Consider the following 19,097-nt stretch of genomic DNA (forward strand, 5'->3'; position numbering starts at 1 on the left):
GTGATGATGAATTTAAATAAAAATATATACTTGCATGCATACATACGTGTATATGTGCATAGATGCATATGTATAGCGGTACATATTATATGTACACACAAAGGACACAAGTTGTATATGAACAAGAAATGAGCGAACATACCTACATACTATACATATAGGACATACATATATATCACCTACAAAACAATTAAAATCAATTTCTTCATCATTATACACATACAACACACATTCGTGCACACACATATGTGTACATATATGGACTCGAAACTGGAAAACAATAAAGAAATTCATAAAAATGATTAACTTCTGTTGGAATCTTAAAATGATTTATTTTTAAATATAGATTGGATATTTGAAAACATTTGAAAACAAAGTGACGTCCCTCATAACCGAACACTCACCGTCGTAGTGTTTTGGTCCGGTTAAGGATTAAGGGGCGTGTGCTTATGGGGAGCGCAAAAAAGAATTATGTTTTAATTGATCAGAATTTTTTGTTCATTATTGAACATATTGAACTTGATAAGACGACCGTGTCTTAAAATTTAAAAAAAAGTTAAATATTTTAGAGGGGCCACAGTGTCCAAAGTGTATCAAATTTGGAAGGATGTAAAAAAAAGATTGTCAGTGTAATTCTACAACAAATTTGGTATATCTGGGGAGTGATTAGCTGCATCGACGACACCCAGATCAATTTGATAAAACCTCGTGACAATGAACATTTATGTTTGCGATGATACTATGTTAAATGATTCCTTTTGTGCCACTTAAATTAAAAATGAGCATTGGAAAATTACAGATTCGATATGTAACTAAAAAGGGTTGTAAAAGGTATGGACCAAGTCATAATTCGTTCGTTTCCAAATTATCCAGTACAAAGTTGTGTCTGGTATTTCGTTATGCATTAGAATCATTTCTGCTGTCACTTTATTGTGGTCCAATACTTGAACATCGCATTATAAATTTACTTTGCAACATTCAAAAAAAAAACAATGGAGTGCTTCTATTTCTATTTTTCATTGGCTGTTTGTCCACTGCGACAGTGCAAACAGTTTTGGGCTGCTAATAAATCCTAAAACTGCTGTAGGCCTAATTTCTACCAGGAGGTTAGGATCTATAGCCGCATTTCCCAGGTAATTTAGTCTGCGACGTGCCACTGCTGGGCAGTCGCATAGAACGTGTTCTGTTGTTTCTTTTGCCTCTTTGCAGAGTATACAGGAGTCGTTTTCTATCGCACCTATCTTGTTCATGTGATAATTAAATTTACAGTGTCCTCTTAGTAGTGCAGTGTAAAGTTGTATGTCCTTTCTGCTTAGGTTAAGGATTGCTTCTGTCTTTATCCGTTCAGGATCTATAAGTCTTTTCGATTGCCGCATTCCCGATTGGGCTCTCCAGTAATCGATTAGGCCTCGTTGTTCCTGCTAACGCAGAAAGGCACTTTTGAAGTTATTATTCACCCCGCAAAAGGGTTCAGTACCTATGAAGGTAGATAGTGTTTGGGCCCTTTTCGCTAAAGTGTCCACAATTTCATTCCCTTCGTGCCTCTCATGTCCCGGAACCCACATCAGGGTAACAAAGTTTTTGGACGCTAGGGTCATGAGGATTTTAAAACATTCCCAGACCAACCTTTATTGGAATGAGAAACGTTCCAGCGATTTTAGAGCTGCTTGACAGTCAGAGAGAATGTTAATATTGGCACCGCGCTTGCCTCTCCGTAGACATTCTCTGGCACATATATTAGTTCTAAGACGTTTACCTCTTCTGGAAAATGGAAGTGATTTTTCACATTGCGATTACTTTTTTGAAACGTGGTCCCACAATTCCAGCCCGGTACTTCTTCTTCTTCTTAATTGACGCGATAACCGCTTACGCGATTTTGGCCGAGTTTAACAAAGCGCGCCAGTCGTTTCTTCGTGCTAATCGGCGCCAATTGGACACACCAAGTGAAGCCAAGTCCTTCTCCACCTGATCTTTCCAACGCAGCGAAGGCCTTCCTCTTCCTCTGCCACCACCAGCTGGTACCGCCTCGAATACTTTCAAAGCCGGAGCGTTTGTATCCATTCGGACGACATGACCCAGCCAACGCAGGCGCTGGATCTTTATTCGCTGCACTACGTCTATGTCGTCGTAAAGCTCATCATTCCATCGTCTGCGATATTCGCCGTTGCCAACGTGCAAAGGTCCAAAAATCTTACGCAGAATCTTTCTCTCGAAAGAGAGTACTACCGTCTTCTATTTTGGGACCATGAGTAAACCCTGTTTTAGGGATATTTCATTGTTTCTCCACGCTGAGCGCTCACTAATAACCACTTTGAATTACTTGGATAATTCTAGTTTACTTTCCATCTTGGCTTTATTTGGAGTGCTTAAAAGTCGTTTTAAATGTTTCCAGACCGTTTTGTCATATACACCGCAGCACGTTGCCAAAATTATTAAAATTTACTTTCCACAACATATATATGTAAGTTTATTTGTCGAATGATGATGGTACCACGGACGCATTTTTCGAAGAAGTAATCTATATGGCCACCGCATTTTAAATGAAATGAAATGGCGAATTCACTTGGAGCCGAGTAGCGGCACCTCGATATATGGATGGTTTCTAATTCAAGCTTCTTTTATCCCGGGAAATTCTGCTTGAAATATACTACTCCTATTCCCCAGGCGGAAAGGCTTGAAGCTCGAAGCCTTTCGAGTATGTATACACCGGCGCCAACGCCACAGTTCATCTTGGATCCGTCCTAAGATTATACTGTTTGTTTAATGCAGGCCACCATACTAATCCACCGTGTGACATAATCGGTCTTACTATGGCGGTATACATCCAAAGTGCGAGTTTAGGCTTTAAACCTCGCTTCTACTGATTACCCTTTTGCAAGTGTAAAACGTTACATAAGCTTTTTCTACCCGCTCTTCTACATTGTGCCTCTAGTTAAACTTCGGATTTAGCACTCCTAGTTTAGTTGTAAACGAAATTAATTGCGTTTTGCTTGCCTTAACAATCAGGCCACTGCACGCAGCCCATCTACTTATTTTTCCCGGACCTCCTTCTAGTATTTCGCAAATGTATAATATTTGATTTGTTCCTCACCTACCTAACAAATACCGATTAAGGTCTGCCTTAACTATGAAAATTTCAGAAAGTTATTGTTTGCATTAGTAGATATGAATGCCTATGCCCTGCTTAAGTCAGTGAGCCCATTAATTATTGTGATTGAGGTAATTAATCTAAGAGTAACCCATAAAATAGGCTTTGTCAGACATGGATTTTGATCAAAGAGCTCTTTATCTAAACATACATTTTACTTAAGCTTTCGAATATAAGTAAGCAATGCTATAGCCGGGCGCCTTTATCGTATTGTCATCACAATATAATGCTGGAGAAACTCTTTGTTGGTTACGGAAGCTTCGGTATGTAAAAGTTATGCTGAAAACAGTGAACGACGTAAACGCAGTCCGCAGTCAGCTGTTACGATCAAACTAATGAGAACCCCAGTAAATGAAAAATTCCTTCCTTCCGTATCGTAGTATCGTAGATTTTATTTCACGATATTCGAAAAATTCTGTAAAACCCTGTCAGCTGAGTGATCTCTCACCACACAGTGTTGCCAAGCAGTACATTTCGAAATCATTTACAAAATAAACTAAGAAAAATTAAAATTTTTATTAAAATAACTTAAAAACACTGTTGAATAATGTTAATTATAGATAAATTAACTATTTGCATTTGTTGGTTTTAGGCTTTGGTTTATTAAACAATGAAAAATAAATAATAAATAAAATAAATAAAAATAAATAACTGATAACGCGGATGTGTGAAAAAGTGTGTAAGCAAACATATCAATGGCAACATTTTACAATATTGTGTAAATATGTAACTAAAAGAACGCATTTGTTCTCACGGGATGAGTTTTTGTGCTCGTTAGGGGCTGCGGTAAGGGACTGCGTACGGCGTTCACTGTTTTCAGCATTAAACAAAAGCTCTAATGCAGATGGAAGCGAAAAGTACTCAATGTCTTCTAGCAAAACTGTGCCGACAAATCCCAGGTACTAAAAATTATGTTATAAAGGGTCTGTCAAAAGAGGTACTAAGAAATATATTATAAAGGGTCTGTCACTAGTGAAGAATTCCTAGACGGTACCTTTTTTTATGTCATCTTTGCCATTTGTCTAGTAGACAAGTATATAATTTTACAAGATAGAACAGCGCGTTAAAATTTGTAGAATTTTTGTTGAAAATGTTCGATCTTTACGAACAATCGACTATATGGCGGATTTTACCTGTAGACGTACTCATGGTGGACATTTAAATTATGTCATTTTTACATATAATTGGTAATTTGCAATTTGCATAAAAATATTGAAACCTGAAAGAATTTAAGTTTTACATGGTTTTTTTAAAACAACATCTAGTCGGGTAGTTTGAAAGACCCTTACATATTAATTTTGGTTTTGTCCTAATATCACCTTGTATGGGTTCGCCTTTGTAGACTTGCAAGTAGTACGTTTTCGCGCAATTTTGCATGCAACAGTTTGGCATTCATTCACATCTCCAAAAGTTTGTAAACATAGACGAAAATGGATGTTAAAAGTGATTGGCAAATCAAAGTAAACAAAACTCACACAAGGGCGTCTGGGTTTGCATATTTCGCTATTGTAATATGGTAGCCACCAACGGTAGTGTTTTATTTTTATTAAAATAAGAAGGTAATAAAATTTAAATAAGGCATTAGATGAAAGTTATTCAAATAAAACAATTAATGGCACAAAGTATGGCACTTTAAATTCATATTAAATTTGCCCATATCTATGCGGTGGTAGGAGGATTTGATGAAAACGCACATTGGCGCTATTCATTCACAATAGAAACAGTTACATGTACAATAGTGCAACCCTGGTCACTGTGTGATATCTGAAGATAGTAACAGGCGGAACGATTACTGTGATACCGATATTTATAAAGCTTAACATATATGCCTTCATATTTATTAAAAATCAAAATGTATATAAAGATTTCGCTCCTGTTAGCCTGTCTAGTGATAGAATAATTGGAGTTAATAAAGTTCGTATTCGTTCAAGCACAATCACTCAACCCGATAGTAAATTTATACAAATCGAAAATAAAATGGAATTGGAATAATCGGTGTCATCGAGATATGGAGATATCGAGATTTTTACAGCGCTGATTTGCAGTCCATTTTAAGATTCGCAGCGCGACGTGTGTGTGAGTCGGGTGGTGAATATTTCTTTTGTTTTTACCATTTGTGTTTCTTGCAAAAGGTTTTCGAGAAGTACATCGATTTAAATAAATCAAAAAAGTATTATAAAAACAGGCTTCGAGGAAATAGTTGCATATTCTGTAACAAAAACAGCGCATTCTTGCGCCAATGTGCACTGCTGTGCTGCGTGAAAGCGCCTCTCAGTGTCTACATAATCGTCATCATCGTTTCTATTGCCATAAAGTGCCCGTACGAAAAGAAAATTTATAAGACTGAAAAAGAGCCATAGGCAGCAAAATTACATTTTTTTTATAAGTTTACATATTTGTAATACGACGAGACCAAGTGAAACTTGAATACACTTCACCTGCATTTGAAGAGTGGAAACGCAACGTTAAAATAAGAGAAAATCAATTGTATACGTTCAGGAAAAAAAGAAAATCCATTCATTATTTGGATAATCCATGCATTCGGTGATGACTACAAGTGACTACTTTGAACAAAAAAAGTCAGAACGGAAAGATAATTGAGTCGCAAAAGTAGTTGGAATAAGACGAAAACTGCAAAGCAACTTAGATAAAACGAAGAAGACGCAACAAGAGGGCGTAATAAGTATTTGCATACGTCTTGCACTGTGAATGAGTAAGTAGGCGCAGCTAGATAATGGCGAGAGTGAATCTTGGAAGACAAACATATAGGGTATCTGCAGCTTTTCGATGTTTCGCTACGCTATTTAATTTAGGGTTCAATAAGGAAGGCGGATATGCAGCTCATGAATGTATCAACGATGTAGACAATTTGAAAGTTGTAATTAATTTGGATCTATTAAAAAAATGTATTTACATTTGCAATTCAATTATGTATTAGACTACATTCGCTTTTTTTTTCTTATAACTTTAAAACTTATTACGTTTAATAAAGTGACTAACAAAAAATAATGATATCATACAAAAAAGTGGCGCGGTTGACAACCCTGTTGAAATTTGCAAAATCTTCGACGTGTCTGCGGTTATTTTGGCAATTCGCAAATATTTGTTTTTGTTTTCTATTCATTGGTTTCTCTGCAATTTTTTTTGCGAAATTTCTCCATTGTTGTCTTTCGCTTACCACTTGATTTCCCCTGTGATTAAACGGAATACAGATAGGCAATGTTATGCCCATAGCCATTTTACAGTCTGTACATATCGATGTATGTAAGGAATAACGGTTTCATTTCGCAACAACGCCGATCTTTCTATTTCCCTGCTGCGAGTGCACTAAAATAAGTAATTTCCCTCAGATATACTGTCAATTCCAAATTTCTTATTTATTTGCATAGTTTGGAGTAACTTAAACCAAAACTTAAGAATAGTTTCCAGATTCAGTGAAACGTGAATGTGAAACTTGAGCTACTGCTTTTTTTTGTTGTATCCACGATTCGCTTGTTTGATTTGTTGGTTGTTTAGTAAAATATGTATATACATAAGTAATTGTTTCTTTTCCTTTTTAGAAGCCGTATTAGACGCTGAAAACAAGTGAATTATTTTTTCAATTAATGCAAGTGAAAAAAATAATTTTGATAACAAAAGTTTTCGCATTTTAAGCAATGCGAAAGGACTTTGTGACTATTTAGTAATAAGAAGAATATAAATCGATATAAAAATAACTAAACGAAACGAAACTAATAAAAATCATATACCACAGAAGCAACAGACATTGCACAGATAAGAATATTGGACGTCGAAGCACTGAAATATTAAACAAAACAACGATACAATGAGTTCTGTTTCGTCAGCGGCGTCTGCGCAGTCAGTCGCCTCGACCACGGGCACAGATACCACCAAAAGACTACAGATCACACACGTCGATGCGTTTGGTCCGTATTTGCGCATATACGGTCAAATGAATCCGGACGCAATGGCAGTGGTGCGCAATAAAATCCAGCAATTGCTGCCCACAAGCCTGGCCATCGATCCAACTTGGCCGGTGCAGCGACAGCAAGTACCACTACGTATTGGCACCATGTGCCTGTATAAGAGCACTAAAGGTGCCCTACAAGCCGGCTCAGAGTTTATGCGCGTACGCATACTGGATGTTATTAGTACCATCACTCAAGGACAAAAACCGCTCGTCCAGGTTGAAGTGGAATTCATCGACTACGGCGGAAAGGCCCTGGTAGCCAGTTATGAGGTAAATGCATTCGCCAGTGAAGCTCAAAGTGATGTATATATAATTGTTTGCAAACTATGATATCATTCTCTGCAATGATGAAAAAAGTAGTGCTCTGCTCGTTAAAAATGGGTGGTGTCACGTTCAAGGCATAAAATGTATTGAATTGCTGTTACTTTCGATGTAGATAGTGGCTTTGAAAGCTATCCAAACGATTTAACTTAAGATGGAATTATTTCTGAAAAGTAGACTAATTTATTGATTATGGACTTCAGACTAGCTTAACGGGCATTTGGTTTGGTAGCCCTCGTCGGGTTGCCAACATGAAATATTTTAACAGCAAGAACGAAAATACATTTTATAAGAACTAAAGGCATGCACATGCTTAAAACTTTTACGATTAATTACAATCACATCTTTTGTAGAATAATAATGATAATTACTATTATTTTTCGTAGCTCCTCTTCCCTCAGCAGCAGCAGGATGCCTTATCATCCATGCCCACAATATGCGCTCCATACATCCTATTGGGCATTTGCAAAGACTTCAAAACAGCAGACCTGGAGGAAATTACACGTATAATCAAGCGTCAAACACTAGAAATATCCATTGAATTTGAAGTAAGTGGTTGTTACATTGAACAGTGCAATCGTGCATGCGTCACTTCAATAAAATTACTCTCTTACTTCATTTTCTTTTATAGTTTAAGCAGTACAAATTCATTACTATGAAATGGAAGGAATTCAATTTTGCTGAGTTTTTAATACATCAAAAGAAAATAGGCGCTCCAATCGCAAACGAATTGCTACGTGATAATTTTGCTAAGTTTTTTAAGCAACAAGCGCAGAAGGAGCAACAACAAACGCAACAGCTAAAATCGGCAGTACCAGCCCAGCAACCAAAAACTCACCATTTAACAGCGTCACAGCAACAGCAACAGCTACAGAAGCAAGCAATGCAGATGTATAACGCTGCCGGCAGCAATATTAACAATAACAATTATTATGCCATTAATCATAACAATAATGTATCACCTATTAGTGGTATATACCCTGCTATGGGCCGTTCTCTCTCATCGCGCTTACAACAATATCAGTTGCAGCAACAACAACTGCCAGCTCATTTGGCCATGTCGCCTCATATTGTGATGGTAAATAAATCTGTCATGGTTTTCCACATAACACTACATTTCTCATTCTACCATCTATTTTTTGCTCTTAGAATTTGCAACGTCCCATACAGCCACGCATGCCACACACCATCGGTAATCTGCGTTCGCTTTATGTGCCTTATACTGCTCCAAACTATCAGCAGCAAAATGCTTATGATGGGTTTGCACCAAAAGTTATGGTACCACAACCAGTCCCCAGCCAAATGTCTAGCGTTTCATATGCTAATTCATATAATGCACGTTACCAGCGTCCACAACCACAACAGCAGCCAAAAGACGTTAGTACTAGTCCAGAGAATGAGAAACACTCGCTAAAAACTTCACCACGTCGTGCTACCACTGCCACTTTTAAGACCAACAACCTGACGGTTGGGAAAACTTATGACGTTTATGTTAGCTTTGTGGAGAATGGGCCCTGCTTATTTTCGGTACAGTTAGCTGTGGCACAGAGTGACTTAACTGAAATGATGAATCGGATTGAACGCGTGCATTTAAAGCAATTCTCTGATAAACCAACTCTGGGCACAGCTTGTATTGCACGTTATTCAGAGGATGGTCAGTTGTATCGCGCACTGATTACTGGCGTTCAAACAACGGCTTGCAAAGTGGTTTATATCGATTATGGTAATGCTGAACTTGTCAAATATAAAGACTTATACGAAATACCTGATGAGTTTCTTGAGGCGAAAGCGTTCGCCATCCGTTTTACACTCTCCGGCCACAAAGAACTTGAGCCAATTGATGAAAGTTTGAAGAAGGCATTTAAAGATCTAATGATGTATAAGAATTGTCGTTTGAAAGTGATGCCATTAGAGGGGCCACCGCTGGTGCAATACTGCGAGTTATATTTACAGGTAAGCTTTTGTCCAAATTTAGTTGTGAATCAATTTAACATTTTATTTTTACTGATAACACAGCAGCAAAACAACGTTCTTGATGTGTTGAAAGAAATTCAGAAGTGCCGTCTGGTATATCCAAAGTCGGAAAATTTAAATAATAACGATATTGTTGAGATTCGCTATATCGATTCACCGAAGCATTTTTATGTGCAAAAGGCTGATAACATCTCAAAGTTCGAACACCTTATGGACGATATGTACTTGTATTATAATAAGAATCAAGTTGTACCGAATCATTTGGCACTTGGCGCGCCTTGCATAGTGAAATATGACAATGAATGGTATCGTGCTGAAGTGATGCGTGCCGACTCGACTGCCATAATTGTGCGCCATGTTGATTTCGGTTACGAACAAAAAGTCACCAAAAATTTGCTCAGCATCATAGCTGAGAAACACCTGAAACTGCCACGCCAGGCGGTACAATGTTGCCTAAAAGGTTTCGAAAATAACGAACTTAGCAAAGACTTGGCCACCAATCAATTTGAAATGCTCGCCGAGGAGTCGAATCGCCAACGACGTTCGTTCACGGTCAAAGTCTTCCGCATACAACCAGACGGTGTACATTTGGTCAACCTCTGCACTAAAGACTTGAATGTAATGAAAAAGCTTTACAAACTTTCGATGCCTTTCGAGCAGTACTTAACATTGGAGAAAGAAGAATTTAATGTGCACTCTCATAATGGGCATCAGAATAGACACGCGGGCGGGCATGATAATGGTAACAAAACACCATCGATTGCTTCTTCAAATGATTTATCATCGCTGCAATCGAATAAGAAAACTGCACAATTACTCAATTCCACTCCTCTTCAAAATGATGAACATATGCCGCAGAAGCCTCAGCAACAGCAGCAGACGCGAAAGGCAAGTTCACGTACCTCCAATAATAAGGTCAACACCGCTTCTAGTAGTGCTCCGACCAGCAGTATCCAGGGTACACTTTCGGTGGAGTGGGATAAACAAAGTTCGACCAGTTCTATGGATAATCGAGATTCACGTTCGAGCTCAAGCGATCTGAAACAGAATAAACGCCAGCAACAACGACAAGGATCGAATGCACAACAATCGCCAACATCGCAAAACTGCTTGATTGTTAGTAATACTAGCAGTGGTGGCGACAGACGTAGTGTGGGCAGTGGCGCTAGCAGCGTCGCAAGTTATAATCACAAACCGCGCGGTGGCGGTCATCAAATACCGCCACGTTTTCAAAACGATAATCGGTAGGTACAAATTTGGTTGAGAGCAAAGCAATTAAATTATTTTTCAACTAACGTTATTCTTTGTAGTCGGCAGAAAAAGGAGCATCAGGCCGCAGCAATACCACAACGCCAACAACGTCCACAAAATGCGCCACAAGGCTATTCACAGCAACGCAACAAGACTGACACTAATGCTTCCAACACTTCGTCACAACGTTCCAACGATGTAGTTTCCGAAGTGGCCAGCATTGCAAGTGAACCTTTAATAACACAATTGCCGGAAGAATATATGCCGCTGAATCAACCGTTCCCTGTACAACATTTGGACACACCATCGCGTGAAGAAGTGATCATTTGCTGGTGGATCTCACCACATCAATTCTACACACATCTCAAGTCACGTCTTCCCAAATTCGAGCGTTTGATGCGTGACATACAGCTGTTCTATAAGAAGAAGTCTCTCCAGCAATTGCAGTTAAAAGTCGGTTCCTATGTCATAGCGCGATATCGCAAAGAAAATCTACTCTACCGCGCGCGCATATTGGCTTGCAATCAGATGTTACGCAAGTATAAGGTGCACTTTGTGGATTTCGGCAATCAATACACCGTCACCTCCGAGGATATTTGGCAAGTGGAGAAACGTTTCGCTACTTTGCCTGTCATGGCACATCTATGTAGCTTCAGTGGCATAGTCTCGAATTATGATCACCTTTATATAATCGATCGCATGGAAAAGTATTTGCCCGCAGGTGCAACACTGAGTTGTGAATACATTGAGCGCGAGGAGGAAATGTACTATGTCAATGTCAAACTAAATGGCGTATCACTTAAGGAGACCTTGAAGACGGAGGGTATCATTACCGAAGTAGCACCTGGTTAGTAGCAACAAATAAATATCTTCCTTTTCGATTTAAATTGGTAAAATTAATTATATCTGATCACAGAATTGCGCCTAAGCTTATTAGCTGGGCAACAAATACGCGTGAAAATATCATTTGTAAAAGATATGCTGAACTTTAAAATTCACGTGGATGGCATGAGCGATGAAGTGCAATTACTCTGCTGTTATGACGATGTACGCTATGTAAAATCGAATCCTGATGTAGCTGTGAAATTCAAACAATTCTACGAAGGCAAAACGTGTGTGGTCAATATAAAGGATGTCAATGACAACAAAGTGTAAGTTTTGGCAGTCTAAATTTAAATAGAGTTATATGAGTTCAAGGCCTTTACAGCATTCTTCTACGCCCACTTGTGCCATTGTTAAAGGATGATGTGGCAACATTTATTTGTCCGCAGCCTGTTATTTTGGAGCATTTCGAGGCTCGTGTGGTTCATGTGGTCAATGCTTATCGTGTATTTGTCCATGCAATCGCCGCAGAAGAAAAAATTGTTGAACTACTGAACGAAATGTATGAATATTACGAAAATAACGGTTAGTGGAAATGGGTTTCACAAATGCTTCGGTTTTTTTAAATTAGCATGCGTATATTAAATTTATTAATTTGGCATCTTTCTCTTAGATACTCCATTGGTTGCATATGAGCCGGAAAAGATTTGCGCAGCATTGGGCAGCGATGGTAATTGGTATCGCGGGCGCATCACTCCAAATAGCACAAAAGATGCAATTGAGGTGCGCTACATAGACTATGGAAACACGGAAATATTAGATGCAAACAAATTGAAAAAACTGGAGGAAAAATTCTATATGAATTGTAATTCATTTGCAATTGAATTGAATCTCCCAGTGCGCACATTCGCAGCCGATGCGCAGAATAAAAGTTCGAAATCGAAGAAAATCACAAATACGTCGACCGATAAAGACGCTGGTGCGATGGAAAAATTAAAGCAGCTCACATTAGTAGGTGAGCCAGTGTTGGATGTAAAAGCTTTGGAAGTACAACACAACCATCTGATTGCTGAGCTCATTTTGTTTAGTGGCGAGAATGTGGTGGACGTTTTACTGCAATCGCAACTGATAAAGTCGCGTGATGTGGACTTCATGCGTAAGCAGTTGGAAAAAGACAAGACAAATATATATGAGTATATTGAGTTGGTGGACTTGACGCTAGAAGAGGAAGACGAGATCGAAAAGAAAACGCCAAATAAGAACAAGAACGCATCCACACCAAAAAAGAAGAAGCAAGCGAAGACAGAAGAAAAGCTGGATAAAACTCCAATACAGATTACGAAAACGGAAAACATAACAAAGGAAACAAAAGAAATTGATAAGCAACTTGAGGTCGCAACTCCCAATATAATAACTGAAACGCCACAACAAACACAGCCACAGCCACAGCAAACTGCATCGGAAATAGTTACTACAGCAGCGCCGCCATCGCCACCATCGCCTGTGCCATATCCCACGCCAACATCCCCAACAACAGCGTCCGAGCCCCAATCGGTAGCTGAGTCAGAAACTGATTCCGTTGATCCCTACGCTGATATGGAACACGCTGTACTAAGCCACTGCGATAATCCCGGACAGTTTTTCGTACATCCATACGATAAGCTGGATGAATTGCGCAAGTTACAAGAGAATTTGCAAATCGTCGCGAGCTCTTTGCCGAAGTTGACGACCGCTGTCAATGGTGCTCATTGCGTTTCGTGGTACTCCGTGGACAAGCAGTGGTATCGCGCAAAAATCCTTGATGCTGAATTAATGGTATTGCAATTTATCGATTTTGGTAATACGGATTGCGTATCCGACGCAAGCGATTTGAAAGAAATGAGCATCTTTCCCGACATCAAACCGCTTTGCATGCCGTGCTCTTTACCGATCAAACCAAACGGCACTGCCGACTGGGTCGATGCAGCCAATGCGATCTTCAATGATTCGTACACTAAATTGCTGAATTTCGAATATATCACACGCGGCGATATATATAAGCGCAGCTTTATAAACTTACACATCGATGGAGTCAACATCGCCGATCGCCTAGTTGAAGATGGTTTCGCCAAACACTTGGAACTGGTCGATTCGGGAGAAAATTGTTACATTTCACATGCGAATAATATAATGGACTTTTATATACAATACGAAAAAGACTCGAAAGCGCTGGAATTGATCGAGATGTATTTGGCTGAAAATGAGAAACTAAATAAACTTGAGAAATTCGAATATGGGAAAATAGTCGCTGCCCTCTTCCCCGATGACGAAATGTGGTACCGTGCTAAACTGTTGAAGCAGGTGCCAAATATGGGTTACGAAGTACTGTTTATTGATTATGGCAACACTTCCACAAGTCCGGAATGCCGGCAGATCTCGGAAGAAATCGCAAAATTGCCACCCTTATCGAAGAAATGTGCGCTACAGCTCCCTGAGCATTGCCTGGCCTGGTCTGATGCTGCAGAGGAGAAATTTTGTGAGATAACCGCGCAAGGCGAAACCATTTTTACCGTGGAATTGCGTGAGCCAGCTGCCGATCATGCATTGGTGCACTTGTTTATTGATGGGCACAACATAAATAACGATCTTGAACCTTTGTGCGAGCACAAGCCCCTTGAACCTGCACTAAATCTTAGCTTCAACACGACCATACAATCATCGATTTTTGAAATTGGCAAAGTGTACGATGCGATTATTTCGCATGCGAATTCACCAACAGACTTCTATGTGCAATTTAGTAAGGATTCAATTCGTCTGGATGATATGACCACCAGCTTGAATGCGCTGGGCATGGATGTGCTAAAGGACCCACAGATTGGGCAACTATGCGCCACAGTTTATAGCGAAGATAATGCGCTTTATCGTGCACGTATATTGGAACTCGTCGAAGAGCCTGCTGAAACGCCACAATATCGCGTTATATTTGTTGATTTTGGCAACGAAGCCATTACAGATGATGTACGTGTCTTGCCGCACGATCTACAAGCATTGCAGGAATTCTCCCGACACTGTCAATTGGCCGGCATCACAGATGAGATCGGCGAAAATAAAGCTCAAGTGGCTGTCGAAGCCTTCGCCCAGCTGGTGGAAGAGTGTGAGGGTTTAGTGAAGATAGAGTTTGTAGAAAGCAGGGAAGATACTACGCCTGACCAAGTTAAACTATACACTGCCAGCGGTGGAGAAGATCTGGGCGAAAGACTGCTCGCGCTTATAGCAAGCATCAGTGCAAGTGCCACGGTGGTAGTGACAAAGCCACAAATAGCAGACAACACTTGTGTCATATCACATGGGATTTCACCAACACATTTTTACATACAACCAAAAATCAATTCATTGCACATGGAACTAGTGACAAAATCTTTAACGCTATCCGATGCTAATCAGCTACCTTTGCTCAGTAATGGTAGCCCAGTAGACCGCCTTTGCAGCGCTTACTGTGCCGAGGATGACTGTTACTATCGCGGGAGAGTGCTAAAGGAGCTAGCCGCGGATGATGGATACGAGATATTCCTCATCGACTATGGCAATATCATAAATACCAAGGTTATACGTGAGGTACCAGCTGCATTGTCTGCCGTACCAGCGCTGGCATGGAAGTGCAAACTAAATGTAATACCTGAGGCGCCGGAAAAACTGATAAACGCGTGCTTTGCCACGCTCTTGGAGGCACATTTTGGAGAAATCTACGAAATCGAGTCAGATGATATTGTAACGGACGGTAGTGAGCGCGTACATATTGTCAAATTGCAAGCGAACTATAAGGATCTGGCTGAGGAATTGGCCGAGGCAGTAGCGAAGGGTGATGCCGAGAAAGCGGCAGCTGCTTTATCGCCAGTGCCCACTCTGCATAACTGCACCATAATACACGTCAACTCGCCTGCATCATTTTACATACAGTTGGCCGAGGATGTGCCTGCCGTAGAGAAAATCACAGATATTCTATTAGATGCGCAAACTGACTTCCAACAATTCACCGACTTGCATGTCGGAGCACTGTGTGCCGCACAGTTCCCCGACGATATGGCATATTATCGTGCAGAAATCGTACAACTATTGGAGGAGGGCAAATGCGAGGTGCATTACCTGGACTTTGGCAACAATGCAGTGACAGATCAATTCCGAGTGCTGCCCGACAATATGCTGCATACCGAAGCCTACAGCAAACACTGCGCATTGGATTTTAACTTCGCGGGCAATATGGACGTATGCGCTACTTTCACCCAACTCATTGATTCGCGCTTTTCCGAAACATTCCAGGTTGAATTTCTGAAGACCACGGTGGAGCCGAAAATTTGTCGTCTATTCTATCAGGACAAAAATGTGGCTAATGAAGTGCTCCAGCTGGTGAAAATCGGTGCTGGTAGTGGACTGCCAAATGGGGACTACGCTGGTCGGGGGGACAACGACGTGTGGAATAGTGATAAGAAAAATGCGGCTGAAGTAGTCGGTGCTGGTGATGGTGCAGCGACTACGCAGTAAAGTGTGTCGCAAATATAATTTATTTGTACGCATTAATTCTTCAGCAGCGTTGAGCAACTGCAAGACTTACCAGCGAACAAGAGTGAGATAAACCGATACTGATTTGTTTGTAGCAGTGATTGGTGACTTGTGAGCCAACCACAAGCTATTAACCAATACTGGCCGTTGTGGGTTACGGTGTGGTGCACCATGAAGGGAAAAATGGAAAATGGGCAAGAGAGCATATGAACATTTATGTGATATACATATATATTTTTGTTTTGTTAGAACTGAACGCCGTCAATGAGTGGAGCAAAAACCAGTAACGGTCAACTTCTGAATTTGTAATTCTAAATGTATAATGGAGGGCTGAAGCCTTTTTTTTGGATATTCTAACGATGTTTTTATGAAACCAGTTAAAGCAGCAGGGGGAACTATTATAATTTTTTTTTATTTCGATAATGAAACGAAGCATTGCAAACGATAAAGTTTAACTGAAAATTCAAGAACGTGAAATAATTCATTTTAGGTGCAACCGTTTTGGTATAAAGAATATTTTTTTATGTTTATAAAATGGCGGTGAGAAGTTACAAATCAAGTTTCTTAGTTGGAAGGGTCTGCCCGAAAGTGTAAATCTAAAAATACTTGATAATGTGCTAAAGTAAACTGCTTGAGGGCAATTAGATAATGCAGATCTCAAGCCAGGAAAAGTAAAACGTGAATGATTTTGAGGCGAATATAATCTCGAAAATTAAAAAAAAAGTAAAATAATTATAAAAAATAAACAAAAAAATCGAGTCTAACAAACATAAGTATACTATATAATGAATGCATTAAACACACCTACACGAACATGATAAAATACTTACAAACAAACAAAAAATGATAAAAAAAAATAAAAATAATTTGCTCAATCTATATACGAAATTCCTAAACACACACACATATATATACTGTAATCCAAAAAAAGCTGGAGAAAAGCAAAATTTTGCTCAGCGAAAAAAAAACGAAATCGTTGCAATAACTGTATCGCTTAGCGAAACTGATTTTTGCAATTTAAGAGCAGCGAGCAAATCGTATTGTTTTAAATGAATTCTTAAAAATATCACAGCGCGTCCATTTATGTGTTTTGGTTATTTAAAATTGATGGGGAAGCAGGAAATGCCCTCTTACTGCAATTTTACTTTATTTTACACGGCTCTAATGTCCACGTGGCTGCTTGTTTATGATTTTTTTTAAATGAATTGTTTTCTTATTCTTATTAGTTCTTTGACTTTGAGAAATTGAATTATTTATTTAAATTAGTTAGAAAAGAAGTGTAACTGAACGATTTATTACTTTATGTAGCCTGAATAATACCGTTTCAAAAACAAAACAAAAAAAATACATATATGATTTTTTATGTCAGTAAAGACAATTCACCATTTTTATACTTCATACTTTAAATATATTTGGTTTTATTATAACGCTTGCGTGACTTTAAATTATAATAAAATCATATGGTATACAAACTCAGCGAAAAAATTCAAGATATGATGAAAAAAAAAAATAAAAAATTCAAAAGGCAATAAAAAAAATAAAAAAGATCATACTAAAAACGAAAGAAATGCAAGTGTTTTATTTATTAATCGGTTGATCACATTTATTTTAATTTAGTTATAGACAATAACTAAAACTAAAAATCAAGTTTCAAAAAGCGAGTAAGTCTAACTTTTCCGAGCGTTAAATATTTTGGCTTAGGTTTTTTCGAAAAATTGCAAATAAAATTTCAATTCGAGCTGGCTCATTTAGCGTTTGGAGTCCAAACTATCGAGTTTTCTGACTTTGGCAGCTTAAATAACACAAGGTGGGCCATATAGCGTTTGCTTTTTGAACCACCTATTTTTTTGAGAATGGTAACACAAATGACATGTCAAATGTGTTCATAGTTTACTTAAAAGTTTGACATTTACGAAATGGGACGCTATACGCTTGAACAAAATTGGGAAATATTGAAAACATATTTCCAAAGTGGTGAGTCTTCTTCTTTTCTGATTTTCACATCGGTGGCTACGTCAATAAGCAAAATTGTCGGATTTGGGCCTCAGAAAATCCACACGTTACTGTAGAGAAGCAAATGCATTCACAACGAGTCACTGTTTGGTGCGGTGCTTGGTCTGGCGGCATCATCGGGCCATTTTTTTACGAAAATGAACGAGGAGCCGCGGTTACAGTAAAAGGCGAGCGTTACCGTGACATGCTCAAGGAGTTGTTTCCAAAAATTGAAGAGGATGACATGGACGACATTTGGATTCAGCAGGACGGTGCAACATGTCACACTGCCAAAGTTACACTCGAACTTTTGGCTTCCGTTTTTGAAAACCGAATAATCAGCCGAAATTCCGATATCAATTGGCCGCCTCGGAGCTGTGATTTAAGCCCGTTGGACTATTTTTTGTGGGGAGCCGTTAAGGACAAATGCTATGCGAACCATCCAGAGACGATTGATGCTTTAAAACACGAAATCGAAGTTGCCATTCATGAAATTGGAGCTCAAATAATCGAAAATGTGCTTGAAAATTGGGTTGATCGAATGGCCTACTGTAAATCCAGTCGTGGCAGTCATTGAACGCTATTATTTTTCATTCATAAATGACAATGTTAAATCTTCAAAATAAAAAAAAAGTTTGAAAAAATAATGATTAGTTTTTTTTTTATAGCCGATTCAAAAAGCAAATTTTACATGGCCCACCGTATATACATACACCAGTGTCCAATATAATAGCAACGTGACATATTGTAAAGTTTAACTTTACTTATTTTTTATTTAATTCCTTTTATCTTCTCATAAAAAATACATATGGTTTTTATTTCAGGAAACTGTACAAAATTAAAAAAATGTTCTTTAAAATTTCGTATTTTTCATTTAGAATTGTTGGAAAATTTTCATTACGCTGTTTATTGATTTTTGGTAATATTATTATACTTAATCATTCGTTTTTTCTAAGGCAGTGGCAAAACCTCCGAGGGTATTTCTGCCAAGAAAAAGCTCCTCATAAAAAAATATCTGCCATTCAGAGTCGGCTTGAAGCTGTAGCAGCGCATTCAAGCCCTAGCCGAGCAGGTTCTGGGTGA

General features: G+C 38.8%; 1 protein-coding gene across 6 annotated transcripts; it reads left to right on the top strand.

Moving 5' to 3' along the window:
- Positions 1 to 5,185: 5,185 nt before the first annotated feature.
- LOC128868535 (maternal protein tudor) lies at positions 5,186 to 17,050 on the top strand. 6 transcript variants are annotated; one of them, XM_054110728.1, is made up of 10 exons: positions 5,186 to 5,861; positions 6,709 to 7,388; positions 7,826 to 7,987; positions 8,071 to 8,517; positions 8,589 to 9,392; positions 9,456 to 10,657; positions 10,724 to 11,511; positions 11,581 to 11,815; positions 11,872 to 12,071; positions 12,160 to 17,050. In XM_054110728.1, exons 2-10 carry the CDS (start codon positions 6,975 to 6,977, stop codon positions 16,002 to 16,004), a joined length of 8,097 nt encoding a protein of 2,698 aa, XP_053966703.1. In that variant the 5' UTR covers positions 5,186 to 5,861; positions 6,709 to 6,974; the 3' UTR covers positions 16,005 to 17,050. The 6 variants fall into 6 exon arrangements, with proteins under 6 accessions (XP_053966703.1, XP_053966709.1, XP_053966704.1 ...); XM_054110734.1 differs by having other exon boundaries at positions 9,459 to 10,657; XM_054110729.1 differs by lacking the exon at positions 5,186 to 5,861 and adding an exon at positions 6,386 to 6,484.
- Positions 17,051 to 19,097: the final 2,047 nt, after the last annotated feature.

This window comes from Anastrepha ludens, chromosome 6 (assembly GCF_028408465.1).
Source record: "Anastrepha ludens isolate Willacy chromosome 6, idAnaLude1.1, whole genome shotgun sequence".
In the NCBI taxonomy this organism is placed as follows: domain Eukaryota; kingdom Metazoa; phylum Arthropoda; class Insecta; order Diptera; family Tephritidae; genus Anastrepha; species Anastrepha ludens.